The following is a 14,909-nucleotide window of genomic DNA, read 5'->3' on the forward strand; positions in this document are numbered from 1 at the left end:
ATGTCTAACATGGTAATCTATACTATTATTGTCCTGCTCACAATCGAGTCTACATCGAAACTCATACTTTACAGAATTACAAATCCAAAGAAATACGTACTCGAATAAGGACCTTAATAAGGATAAGGACCTTAATTTATAGCAATTGGTACAAGTTCGAGTAGTGGTACAGAAAAAAACAAATGTGTTGGAAACTGGGTGCAGCAGACAGCGTAGCAGCTCTAGGCTCTAGCTCCCACGGTATGTGGAGAAAGAAAATGGTGCAAGCAACAGTGGCACATGGAAATGCTCAAATTTCTGAGATTCTGTAACTAGAAATACAATAGAAACATAGGGAAAGAAGCAGCCTGGGCAATACTTTGCAGTGTTGAAGCTTATTCTATATGTCCCAGGATTCAAAGCCTCAACCAGATCCATCAGTGGCCCACTGCGCCCATCTTTATCAGTAGCTGAAGTGCCCACACTAGACCAGACCCCACCACCTCCGTGACCAAAGGAAGGACCGTTAGTAGTACCACTCCACACTTCTAAGTGCACTTCAACACCTGCAGCTGGAGCACCACGTGAGACGTCCAAGACATGAGTCGTGATTGGTGGCCTACTTCTCTTGATAGCTTTTGATTCAGCTGCAACATTCAAATGTCCTCCTATGATTCTCAGACGATCTTAAGTAGAAATAGTCACACAGATAACAAACATAGCCATGAGGATAATAAACGTCCAAAACGTTGAAAAGGAAAGGGTTTGGTAAATAAGCAAAATACCTTGAGGTGTTGTTGAAATAGGAGAGCTAGAGCTGTCAGTTTCTGATACAACTCTAGCCTTATCGGAGAAGAGCTTTGCCATTCGTAGCTCTGTTATTTTCATTTGTTCCGTAGCAGCAATCTCAAGTTCCACTATTGGCCTATTTTCATACCTTTCCTAAAATAAATACATAAAAGACACAATTTGATGAATATGTAACTGTTTCATTCACTCACACACACACAGAACAAAACAGATTTTGGAAATGCCAATTTGGACCTTTAACGCAGCGAGCATCTCAGTGTGAGTCTTGCCAGAGGCGCAAATAATGAATATAAAGCCAAACTTTTTCTTGTAGCGTACGTTCCAATCAGCAAGCTCCTAGTAAATTTGAAACCAAAACTGATAAATTTACTGAAGAGATGAAAAAAAGGAAATGTGAAGATCCATCTCACCTTTAAAGCTTTAGAAGAGGTAGTGGCAAAGGCTGTGGACTGCTCTGCTTCACTCCGACGAGCAAAACCGGAGTTGGTAGAAGAAGGTGAAGGAGTATCCCCGATCTGAGGATGAGCAGAGAATGCTTCAAGCCAAGCTGTCACATTAACTAAGTTGAACCAGATGTCTCTTGCAGTATGTACTGCTGGTTCTAATGATTCAAACGGATCTGAATCCACCATCAGCTTCGCGAAATCGGAGCTTCCACAGCAAACCTTCCATTCATCTTCTCCGATCTCCATCGCCATTTTCACCGATCCTCGTTCTGTTGACTGGTTTGGTAAGATGATTAGTATGGGCCTAAATGGGCCTTTTATTTAATGGGCCTTTTGAAATTACCAAGGCCTGTCTCATTATCTTCTTCCTTTTTAAATTCATCTTCTTCTATATCTGAATTATACAGAAACAGAAGAGAGAAGTTCTCTACAAACAATTTTTGTAAAAGAGATCTGTTTTAGGGTTTTGCTTTGTGGCTTGTGGCGGGAATAACAGAGACTATCGCCGAGATGGGGAAAGACGAAGAGGAAATGAGAGGGGAGATCGAGGAGAGACTAATCAATGAAGAGTACAAGATCTGGAAGAAGAACACACCTTTCCTCTACGATCTCGTCATCACTCACGCTCTTGAGTGGCCTTCACTCACTGTTGAATGGCTCCCTGAGCGTGAGGAGCCTGCTGGTAAAGACTACTCCGTTCAGAAGATGATTCTCGGTACCCACACTTCTGAGAACGAACCCAATTACTTGATGTTAGCTCAAGTTCAGCTTCCCCTTGATGACACTGAGAGCGAAGCTCGTCAATACGATGATGACCGCTCTGAATTTGGCGGCTTCGGCTGCGCCACCGGAAAGGTACTCTCTTTTTACCCTTTTAAATTCTTAGATAGATTTTAGGGTTCAAATGAGTTAATAAAGGTGATTACTTTTGCTTGGCTTAGGTGCAAATTATCCAGCAAATTAATCATGAAGGCGAAGTGAATCGAGCTCGTTACATGCCTCAAAACCCTTTTATGATTGCTACCAAGACAGTTAATGCGGAGGTGTATGTTTTCGATTACAGTAAGCATCCATCTAAGCCTCCACTTGATGGGGCTTGTAATCCTGATTTAAGGCTCAGAGGTCACAGCTCTGAAGGATATGGCCTCTCTTGGAGTAAGTTCAAGGAGGGTCATTTGCTTAGCGGCTCTGATGATGCTCAGATCTGCTTGTGGGATACCAAAGCTGCGCCTAAAAACAGGGTTCTTGACGCTCAGCAGATCTTCAAGGTAAAATTCTTGGATTCTTATCTGTCTTGGACTGTTGTTTTGCATCATTTTAGAAGGCAAAGCATTGTATCTGATTTACGGAAACAGTCAAACTTTATGAAAGCATGTAGACTGATATAATGTTTGTGGTTTCTGTGTTTTCCTTGCTGATGATTATTTTCTTATATTAAGGCTCATGAAGGCGTCGTGGAAGATGTTGCATGGCATTTGAGACATGAACACCTGTTTGGATCTGTTGGTGATGACCAATACCTTCTTATATGGGATCTGCGTTCTCCATCTGCCACTAAACCAGTACAGTCTGTTGTTGCTCACTCAATGGAGGTGCGTTCGCAATATATTAGCTTTAAATTCAGATAGTATATATATGACCATTAGACTAGTTTCCTTGCTCTATCGTATCTCATTAGAATTACAACTGAACTTATATTTTGGTTAACGAGCTTATTATTGTAACACAGAAAACATTTGAATTGTATTGCCTCTGTAATTTTTAATTCTTGGATTGTTTGAAATGCCTCAGGTTAACTGTTTAGCCTTCAACCCATTTAATGAGTGGGTCGTGGCAACAGGGTCAACTGATAAGACTGTCAAATTATTCGATCTACGGAAGCTAAGCAGCGCTCTTCACACATTTGATAGCCATAAGTAAGACCAATGCGCCACAAAATTTAGAGATGGATTGTTGTTACTAAGAGCTAAAGTAAAAGCAGTACGCTAACCTAAATTATTTGTTTTGATCACCAGGGAGGAGGTTTTCCAAGTTGGTTGGAACCCGAAGAATGAGACAATCTTAGCATCATGTTGTCTTGGTAGAAGGCTTATGGTTTGGGACCTTAGCAGGTCTGGGCTCAATACTTAGTATCTTAGTTTTAAACTGTTCATGTTTCGTCATGTAGGAGCTATATTGATATGTTTGAGGGTATCTTATGACAGGATTGATGAGGAACAGACTGTGGAGGATGCAGAGGACGGCCCACCTGAGCTGCTGTTTATTCACGGTGGTCACACTAGCAAAATCTCAGATTTCTCATGGAATCCTTGTGAAGATTGGGTGATTTCCAGTGTTGCTGAAGACAACATACTCCAAATATGGCAGATGGCTGAGAACATTTACCATGACGAGGATGATGCTCCAGGGGAAGAACCATCAAAGGCTTCTTAGCTTATTGTTTAGTATCCACAGCGTACTGATATGAGACAATATTTTATACATCTCTGCTTTTGATCAGTTCAAGTATTTAGTGTTGTTCATTGTGTAAAATGAGGCATGAGATGATGGTGGCAACTGGGATTCTTTTCTTTAGAAATGGAAGAGTTGATTCTAATGTCGTTAAGAAATGTCAATCTTAATTTATGCCCAAGGTTGGGTCCATTAGAAAGAGAGGAGATTACAAGATTGAATCCAAGTCTCTGACACCAAACATTAAACTGGGAATCGCTTGTTACAATGGTCTTATTAATGCTACTGGATAGCTTAGTTTGATACTGATAAAATGATAACTAGCAATCGAAAAGAGATCTGTATTGGGAAGCCTCGTCAGCCATCTCCTGAATGCTCCTATCAACCCGCTCTATGTCTAGATCAAGCTTCTGCTTCAGTTCCTTCTCCTTCTCATCAAGCTACAAAACAAGATACCACAATAAGATTTGTATAAAACCAAAGCTAGGAATGTGACCAAAATGCAGCAAACTTACAGCATCATAGACTTCATCATTCTTCTCAAAGTCACCACCTTTACGAGGCATGATGTGAATGTGTACATGGGGAACAGTCTGTCCCGCCTGAGGCCCATCCTGAAGGTTTTAGAGCAATCATTTCAATTCCAATCCTTTCAAATATTCATACACACACAAAAATATGAAATGGGAGAGAAAGACAGAGATGTTGAAAAGTTACTTGGATTGCTAATGTGAGAGAAGATGCATTGTGGAAAGTCTCAAGCTTAGAGCCAACCTTCTGAGCAGTAAGCCACAGATCACTTGTCTCATCAGCTGTGAGATCAGTAAAGCGCGGCACAAGCCTTTTCGGGCAAACAAGAACATGTGCTCGTGTGGTTAAAGTCATACAAAAGGAACTCAATTTACACAACACAACCAAAATCGTTATAGAAAGCGAAAAAAAAAAGGATATGACCAGGAAGAAGCGGACGGAGATTAACCATAGCGTAAGAGAAAGGTGTTGCGTAGAACACTTCACGCGGATCGATTTTGTAAGGTCCAAATACGTACGACGAACACGTTGACATCTGCATCAATCAAAACACTCTAATATAAATCCTCCTAAATTGTAAAGTAAAGCTAAAATGGTGAATCGTGTAAAGAACTTGACTCTCTCCGATAACGTATACTGGACAAGATCGTCTTCCCGGTAACTTGCAGCTTCAGCATCTCAGCTCCGCCTCCGTCGCCATTAAAGTCACAGTTAAAACACCTTTCCTTTTTCTTTCTTATGGGCTTAAAATTGGGCCTTCACTGACATCAGTTGAATAACAAAGCCCAATTAAGTTATTAAAATCAATTAAAAATTGAGTTGTGAAAGAGAGAGAGTGATGATAATAATGGATTACGCCCGGCAAAAAAGATAAGATTTTTACAGATTCTGCTTCGATCAGAAGAACTCAATTTCAGCAATGTGGAGCGTCACCGGAGCATTGACTGTGGCGGTACCACCTACCGTCGCAGCCGTTCGTCCGAAACCCTTTATCGTCTCCTCTTCTTTCCCCAAGCAGGCGAAGAAACTCCATCTCTCTCCGCCGTCTCTGACTCTACCATCGCATTTCTCATCCTCTTTCATAACCGCTGCTACTTCAGCTGAGCAACAGTCTGAGAAAAAGGTTCCTCTTTTCTCTATCTTCTCTTCTCGACTGATGAAAGCCAAACCAATCAGCTTACGTTTTTTATGGATGATTGCAGGGAGATAGCACCAAGTATCACTTTTTGGTTGCAAATGCTAAATTCATGCTTGATGAAGAGGAACACTTTCAGGAGCAATTGTTTGAACGTCTTCGTTACTACGGTGAACGTGAATTAGAGCAAGACTTTTGGCTTGTGATTGAGCCTAAGTTCCTTGACAATTACCCCAAAATTACTCAAAGGCTTCGTCGTCCTGCTGTTGCTCTTGTTTCCACCAATGGCCCCTGGATCACGTTAGAACCCTTATCCCTAACTCTCTTTTTTTACGAAATTATGTTCCTTTTTCAGAGAAGCATTGTTGTTTTTGTTTTGTGTTACGGCAGGTTTATGAAGTTAAGGTTGGATCGTGTTCTGTATGATTCCTTTGAAGCTACCTCTATTGATGAAGCTTTGGCTTCCAATCCTGCTACTCTTGAGTTCGATAAGCCTAAAAATTGGGTGGCGCCATACCCCAAGTATGAACCTGGATGGTGGGATACCTTCTTGCCTAAAGTTAAAGAATCTGTAGTATAGAACTTTGCCATCTGTTTTGTTTTGCATTCTCCAGTCCAGCTTTATTAAAGTTTTGTACTACTGAGCTTATTATCCAAGTCTATATCTTTCGTAATGTAGTTTCTACTTTAAAGTTTCCTGCTTGGTATGCGCCACTGACTCAAGGTTAAGCATAGAATTTGACAATAGAAAGCATCTTCACATGAATGCTCCATCAAAGTCTTAAGGGTGACATATATGTAGATTTCTCACTGAGTATAATTGCAAGAATCTTAAGTGTAAGCTCTAGGTATTAAGTTGTCTCGTAACAGGTGGGTTATATGCCTATTCCCTGTATAATTTTGCAAAAGAACATGTTGTAACTCGTTGTGTCTACTCGACTGTCTAGTGACTGGAGTTGATTATAGTTACACATGTTTCTGTCTTTCTGATCAATCAAGTGTGTTCTGAGTTTTACCTCTGGACTGCTCTGTATCTAAGCGTGTCCCATCACTGATTATGAGTACATTCATTTGTGACAAAGCAGAGTCAAAAATTATCAGTAACTACTCCATGGGAATAAAAGGGTCTATATATTACAAAAGTAACAAGCACAATTTTCAAATTTTATATATGATGAGTTTGCTACACTTGCAGGATATGTATTCATGAAAAAACTATACACGGTAAGCTCCACTTGTGCCATTAAGTTATTCTTGTGCAGCTAGATTTGCAATTTCTGCTAGAGGCTTCCACACGAACTTTCTCCTGCAGGGTGATGGGTAATGGTCATGCAAAGTGCAAGCATAGATAATGTGATCATATGGAAAGGTATGATATGCTCACCAGTTGCCACATTCAGCAATAACTCTGACATTAGGACGGAGAGAGGGAAGCAAAGCAAGAAATTGGAGTTCAGACTTGGAGAGAACCTGAGTTGTTGATAAGATATAAATAGAAAGATGAGATGCAGCAATGTTTGAGTCTTTGAGACAATATATCAAATGAGAAAAATGCAAACCTTTGCTTCGAGGACCCATAAGACAAGACCCTTGGCACCAGGGGGAAGAGCAGAGAGCCTATAATCAACTTCTGGTGGATAATACCACCTTGCTATAGGTTGTTTCCCAAGGTGAGCCTAGAAGAAGAGAAGAGAAATGGTTCACACAAAATTTTGATTGAAACAAGATTAATGGATAAGATCTCGATGTAATGAAACATACAGGGCAAACAGGGTAGTTCTTGAGAAGAGTAGTCTCAGGGTCACCAAGGCCTCGAGCAGAGATATCAAGAAAGTAGTAGCCTTGCATTTTGAGACGGTTAAGATAACGACCTTCGTAACCACCCTCATGAGGAGCGTAAATGGCGATTGCCTTGTGCTCTTCCACATCTTGAAGCCAACGCCCAATGTCTGGCTTCACCAAGTCACCTCCGATATAATCAACTATGCTGCTACATCTCACTCCATTGCTTCTTCTTCTCTTACTCCTAGTATTCACAAAAGAAGGACCAACTGTTTTGATCTTCTTCACTTGCGAGGCTTCAAAACACGGTGGTGCCACACGTTGTATACATACTGCACGGCTTCCCATTTCTTTACTAACAATGACGTCTTGTGGAAGTAGCTCATAATAAATTAATAACCATTGCTTGACGACGACGATGATGATGAAAGAATGGTTGAGAAACGCCGAGTCATAACAAGGGGATAGACACAACTGGGCTTCAAGTTTATTGGGCTTTTTATTTTAGGCCCATTAAACACCGTCTAGCGTCGTGTTATGTTTAGTTAGCTCGGGAGAGTCATCGCCGGAGCAACAAAAAAAACAAAACAGTCTGTGAAACTTTCGGACAAGAAGGGATGTCGAGAGGATCTCGGCTCGTTAGGGCTCCAGGGCTATTGCTCTGTCGTGCTTATCTTCACCCTCAAGCCAAAATCCCATCTTTTTCATACCGTCTTCGCTCTGGTAATCTTCTTCATAATGGTTTCTCAAGTTTCATCAGACGTAACTCAATCCGAACATCACCCACTATCAATGCCTTCCTTACCGATCCCTCACCATCACAATCCTCATCCCAAATTCGTTTCGTGCAACGGAGTTCAATGCTTAACGGCCGTCTCTTGTCGACTTCTACTCCCAATCCCAACCAAGCCGACACCAAGACTAAGGAAATCAAACCGGCTAAACCGGACTCAGAGTCGGCTATGGCTGACATGAAGATTCTCCGTACGCTTGCTGGCTATTTGTGGATGAGAGACAACCCAGAGTTCCGGTTTAGGGTCGTTGCTGCTTTGGGTTTTCTCGTTGGTGCTAAGGTCTTGAATGTTCAGGTCCCTTTCTTATTCAAATTGGCTGTTGATTGGCTTGGTTCAGCTACTGGTACTGGCGCTTCTCTTACCACCTTTTCTGCTGCAAACCCTTCTCTTGTTGCTGGTTTTGGTACTCCTGCTGCTGTTCTCATTGGATATGGAATTGCTCGGACGGGTTCTTCTGCTTTTAATGGTAACTCTCAATTGCTTTCTCTTATTTTTTTATAAAACAGAGATGAAAAGAATGTACTTTTCACTCTTGGTCTTACTACTTTTATCTTTTCAGAACTTCGTACTGCTGTGTTTTCCAAGGTAGCTCTTCGAACAATTCGATCAGTTTCTAGAAAGGTATGTTGCTGCTCTAAACATTCTTATGGATGGATATTTTGTGGTGTACTCTCCAATATGTATCAATCATCTTTACATGATGCCTTTGTAGGTGTTCTCACATTTACATGATCTTGACCTTCGTTACCACCTTAGGTATCCATCTTCTCTCTCTTAGTCTTGCGAGTAATTTCACTCACTCTATCTATTCTTAGTTTCATCTAAACATAATTTTCTTACTTGGTTGATTATGTCCAGTCGAGAAACAGGTGGTTTGAACAGAATCATTGATCGTGGTAGCCGTGCAATAAACTTTATCCTCTCAGCTATGGTTTTCAACGTTGTCCCTACCATTTTGGAGGTAAATCTTGTCTGACCGCTTGCTGTTTTATCATGATCATGGAGTTTTCTCATTTTAACTAATTGATAATTGCTCGTCAATCTTTGGGTTTCATTACTGTTTCTTTCCAGTTTGGGTTTAATATATCATTCGTCTCTAAAAACAGTCGACGTAATTAATATGTATCTTCCAGATATCTATGGTATCAGGTATACTAGCATACAAGTTCGGAGCTGCTTTTGCCTGGATTACTTCTCTTTCTGTTGGATCATATATCATATTCACGTTAGCTGTGACACAGGTACTGTCTATTCTTTTGGTATACTCTTTTCAATGCCAACTATGATGCAATACTTACGTTTTCATCATGATAATCCAGCACTGACTGTTATAATTTGCTTAAGACACTATTGTACTGTGTTCTTGAACTCATTATGAAGCTTCTCGTATCTTAATGTATCAACTCTTTGCATCGGCATAATTATATTTGTGATAATAGGTGTGAAGTTCGTGTAGAAGGATGCATTCTCTTAGTAATTCATTTTCTTATTACAAATCATTTTTAAATGTCAGATGCTTTGTTGACGTTTTGTTATTTTATTCAGTGGCGAACCAAGTTTAGAAAGGCTATGAACAAAGCTGATAATGATGCTAGCACAAGGGCCATTGATTCTCTGATAAATTATGAGGTAAAATTTCATTTCTTTTCTTTTTGCTTGAAATTGCAGTTTTGACAGAAATTCTGTTTTATTTCAGACTGTTAAATATTTTAACAATGAAGGTTATGAGGCTGAAAAGTATGACCAGTTCCTGAAAAGTAAGTAACTCTACTAGTTGTTTAGCATGGAAAACAAATTTATCTAAATATCTTACATTAAGCTAGAATACTAGCAACAAGAAAAAAATTCAGATAAGAAGATGCGCTGATGACTGTTTTATTCCTTGATTAAGACATCCTCTCGCTAGGAAGGAAGCAGATTTATTGTGCATCATTATATATAATTGCTTACTCCATTTACCTTGATTTATCGTCTAATGATTTGCTGCTTATAACAGAATATGAAGATGCTGCATTACAAACTCAAAGAAGTCTTGCTTTTCTAAACTTTGGACAAAGTATCATATTTAGTACAGCTCTGTCAACAGCAATGGTGTTGTGTTCTCAGGGTATCATGAATGGCCAGATGACTGTCGGTGACTTGGTCAGTGCTTCCTTTGTTTTTTCCTCTCTGTTGGTATTTTATGTTTCTCTGCACTTTTCTTGCAAACTGTTTTCTGATATGCTTTTGTATGTGTGGGTGATGCAGGTTATGGTGAATGGACTTCTCTTTCAGTTGTCTCTTCCTCTAAACTTTTTGGGTAGTGTTTACCGTGAAACCATCCAGAGTCTTGTGGACATGAAATCAATGTTCCAGTTGCTAGAGGTATATGAGGATGTTATATTTGTTACTTAAACTCTAATTTTGGTTAAGCTCCTTAAACACCTTTTTTTATGCTAATGCTTCAATCTAGGAGTGATATTTAAATGCATGCTTTTTAGTATGGAGTCCTGGGATGTAATAATTGATTATTTGGTATTCTCTTACTTCTTCAGGAGAAATCTGACATCACAAATATACATGACGCACAACCTCTTGTTCTGAAAGGTGGAAGCATTGAGTTTGAAAATGTACACTTCAGGTAGGTGTTGATTTTAGTGGAACAATACTATTATACTACTCGTAAATGCCATCTTCAACCTGAAAGTGTGTTAAGATTAATATGAGTAATAGATTAGAAACTCAAAAAGTTTATTTGTGATGATAGGTGTGAAGTCTTTATTAATAGAAGTACTTCCTTAAGAACCAATCCTGACAACCAATAACAGCCTAATATACTACTAGTTCTATTTATCCTGTGTGCCCAGGATTGACCTACTCTACCAAGTTAGCTTTTCCTGAGTTTTTCATCCTAGGCAACAATTATATACACAGAATATGCTAGTTACCAAACAATTAGACACACATGAGTCATGTGACATGACCAATATCACCAACTGATACAGGAACACGTTCCACAAATAAGGCTTGTAAAGTTTACCAAAGTGGCAAATTATAGGATATATTGCACGGTTTGGATATCAGCATTATGTTGTGGTTAATAAACTTATGTCTATTGCCACATCATCATTTTTTTTCTACAATTACAGTTACCTTCCAGAGAGGAAAATTTTAGATGGAATTTCATTCGTCGTACCGGCAGGAAAAAGTGTGGCAATTGTTGGTACTAGCGGGAGCGGTAATTCTTAAACCTCATCTGTTTAAGCAAGCATCTAAGTTCAAGTTTATTAATCTGTTATACTGTTGTAAATCTTATGCTTTGTTCAATGACAGGCAAGTCAACAATTCTTAGAATGTTATTCAGATTCTTCGACACAGATTCCGGAAATGTAAGCATTTGTTTTGCAACAAAAGTAATTCACTGAAGAAAAATCTTGTCTAGATAACATCATTTTCATATTGGTTAATAGGTAAGGATTGACGGGCAAGATATAAAGGAAGTAAGACTAGATAGCCTCCGAAGCTCCATAGGAGTTGTGCCGCAAGACACTGTAAGTTGGCATTTAGTATATCTTCTCTATCTTTCTGTACTTCTCATCGTAAGCTTTTATTTATATACAACACTATGACCTGCATTCATTGCTTCGCCCCTTTCTTCTCATTGGAACCTTTATGTTCATACAAGACATTAGATTGTTTTTCCACGTTTCTTCTCTTTGTTTCTTCTGTATTATCATTATTGTTCTTTCTGTATATGTAGAACACTTCAAGTTTTTTTATTCTCAATGGTAACCTCTATTGCACTGCAGGTTCTCTTTAATGATACAATATTTCACAACATACATTATGGACGTCTTTCAGCTACAGAAGAAGAGGTACCACCTTAGTTATACTTGGTGCAGGCGTCACGTCTAATATCAATGATCCTGATCTAACACAATTTCAATCCAGGTGTATGAGGCTGCTCGTCGTGCTGCAATTCATGAAACGATCAGTAATTTCCCTGATAAATATTCAACGATAGTTGGGGAAAGGGGGCTCAAGGTCAGTATTTTGATGTTATATTTGGAAATAGATCAGTATTGCCGTATGATATCAGTGGCAAGTTAAAGTTTGCATGATAGAGATATGAGGAGTTAGTCCCCCGTCTCAATAAGACACCAAGTCAAAGTTCATTATGATTCAATAAACTTATTTTTACAAAAGTGTAACAATCATGAGAAAGAAAGATTGATAGAGGTTTTTAATATAATTGCGAAGAGTAACAATGATGAGTGACTTCCAGAGTTTGAGTATATATGGGGTTTTACTGGTCGTGATAACCATGGATTGATGTTGTGAGCAGTTGAGTGGTGGAGAGAAACAAAGAGTGGCACTTGCTCGGGCATTTCTGAAATCTCCTGCGATTCTGTAAGTAAATCATCCACTTTGCGTATATAGTTAAGTGGGTATTGAACCCTCACATACATAAGAAATTTGATATGAGGTTTGAGATGGTCTGTGTTAAATGGCACAGGTTGTGTGATGAGGCAACAAGTGCGCTGGACAGCACAACAGAGGCAGAGATACTGAACGCACTCAAGGCACTGGCGACAAACAGGACATCCATCTTCATTGCCCACAGACTGACCACTGCGATGCAGTGTGACGAGGTTAGTAGTAAATACTGTTGTCAGCTTATCTCATTAGACAAAGAAACAATGTTGTTGCATAACTGAAACTTTGTGGCATGAGCAGATAGTAGTATTGGAAAACGGTAAGGTGGTGGAACAAGGCCCCCACGATGTGCTGCTAGGAAAGGCAGGAAGATACGCTCAGCTATGGACACAACAAAACAGCAGTGTGGATATGCTTGACGTTGCTATCAAGTTGGAGTAGAGTCCCCCAGAGAAAAGCAAATGTGTAAAATGTGATATTTATCTCATTGATTTTTGTATGGTCATAGTAGATAGTTTCCCAAAGAACGAACACAGAACAAAGGGATTATTAAACAATAAACAATAATAATAATGGTGAATGATTAATTAACACAAGTTTTATGGAGTTAAGGCCGCCCAACTAAAAATTACAGTAGTTAATTAAACTAAACAAATAAATCCCTAATTCCGTGATTTCGAATTTTAAAAACGAAGCGCCATTTTATTTATTTCTCCATCTTGGAAAATTAAACGACTCTGCAGTCGCCACCACAATGGCCTATGAGGAAGCTCGCAAGCTCCGTCTTCAAGAGAATCACAAGAGATTTCAGGTTTTCACCTTCATTGTTACCTCGCTTCTTCTTCTTCTGATTCGTGTTTTTGACATTTTTGTTGACAACTGAATCACAGGAGTTAGGAATTTCCCAGATTTCTAAAGCACTACTGACTCAGATTCCCAAGAAGACACTTCAGGTCTCGTTTTTTTGTTTCTTTCTCCATTTCTTCTTCCTTCCCATTTGTCAAATTTCACAGCTTTTGCCTCACATCTAGCTTTACTCAGCAGCGTAATCCTAAACCCATTGCTACTGCTGAACCAAGACGCTCTTCTCGTGTTCGCACTCTAGTTACTTCCTACCGCGATGATGTAACTTCCCCAGCTTTGTCTTGATTTTGTTTGCAGTCGATTTTTCAAAAGCAATGAACTTTAATTCCATCTCTCTTTCTAGGTTGATGTAGAGACTGGTCGTACTTTGGATCTGAGGAGATCGCGGCGTAACTCGTCATGGGCTAAGTAAAAGTTGCCTACTTGCACAATTCTTGTTCTAAAAACCTCTGCTTTAATCTGATCCAAAGTTGTTAAAAAATTGAAACTTTATCAGCTACATTGCACGGCCTGAACATGAATGCAAGTTTGCTTCTGAGGAAGAAAAGGTTGGAGCACTCAACGCTGCAGAGGAGTTCCAGAGCTGCCTTGTTTCTCCACACCCTTGCTTTGTCAAATCTATGGTTCGCTCCCACGTTTACAGTTGCTTTTGGCTGGTACGTTCGTTCAGTTCACTACACTTGTGTGTGGGTGTGTGTGTGTGTTATTCTAGGATTTTCGTGTTAGACCTTTTTGATCTACATGTGTTGTTTTTGCTTGCAATTTCAAAAGGGGCTTCCTTCAAGGTTCTGTGTGGACAATTTTTCTGAGGAAACTATAGATGTAGTACTAGAGGATGAAGAAGGTGAAGAGTATGAAGCAGTTTACATTGGGAAAAAAAGTGGGCTCAGTGGTGGTTGGAAAAAGTTTGCGCTTGATCATAAATTGGATGATGGTGATGCTCTACTCTTCGAATTGGTTGAACCAAATAGGTTCAAGGTACTGTGCGTGTTGAACAACAATGAGTCATGTGGTTGGAGTGTTATGTTGGTTGACATTCTCATAAGTTGTTGATAAATGTGTGTGCTTATTGCAGATCTACGTGTTTAGAGGAAATGAGAACGCTCATCTAACAAGCGCAGGAAAGAGAGGCAGAACGAAGCAAAGTGAAGAAGAAGATAAGGATGTTGATGAAGACTCAAGTGATGAGGAATACATCCTAAGAACCACTAAGAGATCATCCGCAAGGTTACTAAGTAAGAGGAAAGCATAAGAGAGCCTTGTGTTTTGTCTACATGCCTATATTGGCCTTATGACGCATTTTGATTTAATGTAGGCTAATAATACTTATGGCATATTTTTTTTGGATTTGAAAGTAGAACTCAAGTATGTCTAAAGAGATCGGATTTGGTTTCTAAAATGAAACTGTCTTCTCTCAGTTTTGGTAACTAGGCGATGAGCTAATACACAATTTAGACCAACTCGGTCATCAAGTGAATCTTGTGCTAGTGGCGTGTTTCTAGATTATTCCAGTTTCCAAATATTAACGCTTCCCTAATTTCCTCTCTCGCTTTGAGGAGCCAAAAAAGGAAAGTTAAAAGATTAACAAATTAAAATGGAAAAAACAAATTAAAATGGAAAAAGTAAACGGGCTATGTAAATATAAATCATGGGCCTTAGTTTGTCAAAAAGCCCATTTAAATTATTTTCCTTTTTAAAGAG

The 14,909-nt window shown here is 39.4% G+C and overlaps 6 protein-coding genes and 1 pseudogene across 9 annotated transcripts; 4 read left to right on the forward strand and 3 right to left on the reverse strand.

Annotated features, from left to right (window-relative positions):
• Window positions 6-1,487, reverse strand: LOC104726388 (uric acid degradation bifunctional protein TTL-like). 2 transcript variants are annotated; one of them, XM_010445235.2, is made up of 4 exons: window positions 1,200-1,487; window positions 1,024-1,125; window positions 765-921; window positions 6-665 (listed from the first exon to the last, which is right to left on the reverse strand). In XM_010445235.2, the coding sequence occupies exons 1-4, from the start codon at window positions 1,485-1,487 to the stop codon at window positions 229-231; spliced, it is 984 nt and encodes a 327-aa protein (XP_010443537.1). In that variant the 3' UTR covers window positions 6-228. The 2 variants fall into 2 exon arrangements, with proteins under 2 accessions (XP_010443537.1, XP_010443538.1); XM_010445236.2 differs by having other exon boundaries at window positions 229-626.
• On the forward strand, window positions 1,630-3,835 carry LOC104726390 (histone-binding protein MSI1). The gene is made up of 6 exons (XM_010445237.2): window positions 1,630-2,090; window positions 2,177-2,503; window positions 2,675-2,827; window positions 3,027-3,151; window positions 3,251-3,346; window positions 3,440-3,835. The coding sequence occupies exons 1-6, from the start codon at window positions 1,746-1,748 to the stop codon at window positions 3,666-3,668; spliced, it is 1,275 nt and encodes a 424-aa protein (XP_010443539.1). The 5' UTR covers window positions 1,630-1,745; the 3' UTR covers window positions 3,669-3,835.
• Window positions 3,851-4,934, reverse strand: LOC104726391 (bifunctional bis(5'-adenosyl)-triphosphatase/adenylylsulfatase FHIT-like). 3 transcript variants are annotated; one of them, XM_010445238.2, is made up of 5 exons: window positions 4,836-4,934; window positions 4,638-4,752; window positions 4,404-4,549; window positions 4,202-4,300; window positions 3,851-4,126 (listed from the first exon to the last, which is right to left on the reverse strand). In XM_010445238.2, the coding sequence occupies exons 2-5, from the start codon at window positions 4,750-4,752 to the stop codon at window positions 4,007-4,009; spliced, it is 480 nt and encodes a 159-aa protein (XP_010443540.1). In that variant the 5' UTR covers window positions 4,836-4,934; the 3' UTR covers window positions 3,851-4,006. The 3 variants fall into 3 exon arrangements, with proteins under 3 accessions (XP_010443540.1, XP_010443542.1, XP_019088471.1); XM_010445240.2 differs by having other exon boundaries at window positions 4,831-4,929; XM_019232926.1 differs by lacking the exons at window positions 4,638-4,752; window positions 4,836-4,934 and having other exon boundaries at window positions 4,404-4,586.
• On the forward strand, window positions 5,056-6,049 carry LOC104726392. Its single transcript, XM_010445241.2, has 3 exons — window positions 5,056-5,340; window positions 5,420-5,652; window positions 5,743-6,049. The coding sequence occupies exons 1-3, from the start codon at window positions 5,137-5,139 to the stop codon at window positions 5,930-5,932; spliced, it is 627 nt and encodes a 208-aa protein (XP_010443543.1). The 5' UTR covers window positions 5,056-5,136; the 3' UTR covers window positions 5,933-6,049.
• LOC104726393 (NAD(P)H-quinone oxidoreductase subunit N, chloroplastic) lies at window positions 6,465-7,542 on the reverse strand. The gene is made up of 4 exons (XM_010445242.2): window positions 7,114-7,542; window positions 6,912-7,028; window positions 6,737-6,822; window positions 6,465-6,658 (listed from the first exon to the last, which is right to left on the reverse strand). The coding sequence occupies exons 1-4, from the start codon at window positions 7,480-7,482 to the stop codon at window positions 6,601-6,603; spliced, it is 630 nt and encodes a 209-aa protein (XP_010443544.1). The 5' UTR covers window positions 7,483-7,542; the 3' UTR covers window positions 6,465-6,600.
• Window positions 7,690-12,950, forward strand: LOC104726394 (ABC transporter B family member 25, mitochondrial). Its single transcript, XM_010445243.2, has 18 exons — window positions 7,690-8,394; window positions 8,488-8,549; window positions 8,641-8,684; window positions 8,787-8,889; window positions 9,062-9,169; window positions 9,474-9,557; window positions 9,625-9,685; window positions 9,925-10,070; window positions 10,176-10,292; window positions 10,463-10,548; window positions 11,057-11,145; window positions 11,241-11,296; window positions 11,378-11,458; window positions 11,717-11,782; window positions 11,859-11,951; window positions 12,253-12,317; window positions 12,424-12,559; window positions 12,645-12,950. The coding sequence occupies exons 1-18, from the start codon at window positions 7,752-7,754 to the stop codon at window positions 12,783-12,785; spliced, it is 2,181 nt and encodes a 726-aa protein (XP_010443545.1). The 5' UTR covers window positions 7,690-7,751; the 3' UTR covers window positions 12,786-12,950.
• LOC104726395 lies at window positions 13,019-14,586 on the forward strand (annotated as a pseudogene).

The sequence above is a fragment of the Camelina sativa genome, chromosome 11, assembly GCF_000633955.1.
Source record: "Camelina sativa cultivar DH55 chromosome 11, Cs, whole genome shotgun sequence".
Classification (NCBI taxonomy): Eukaryota; Viridiplantae; Streptophyta; class Magnoliopsida; order Brassicales; family Brassicaceae; genus Camelina; species Camelina sativa.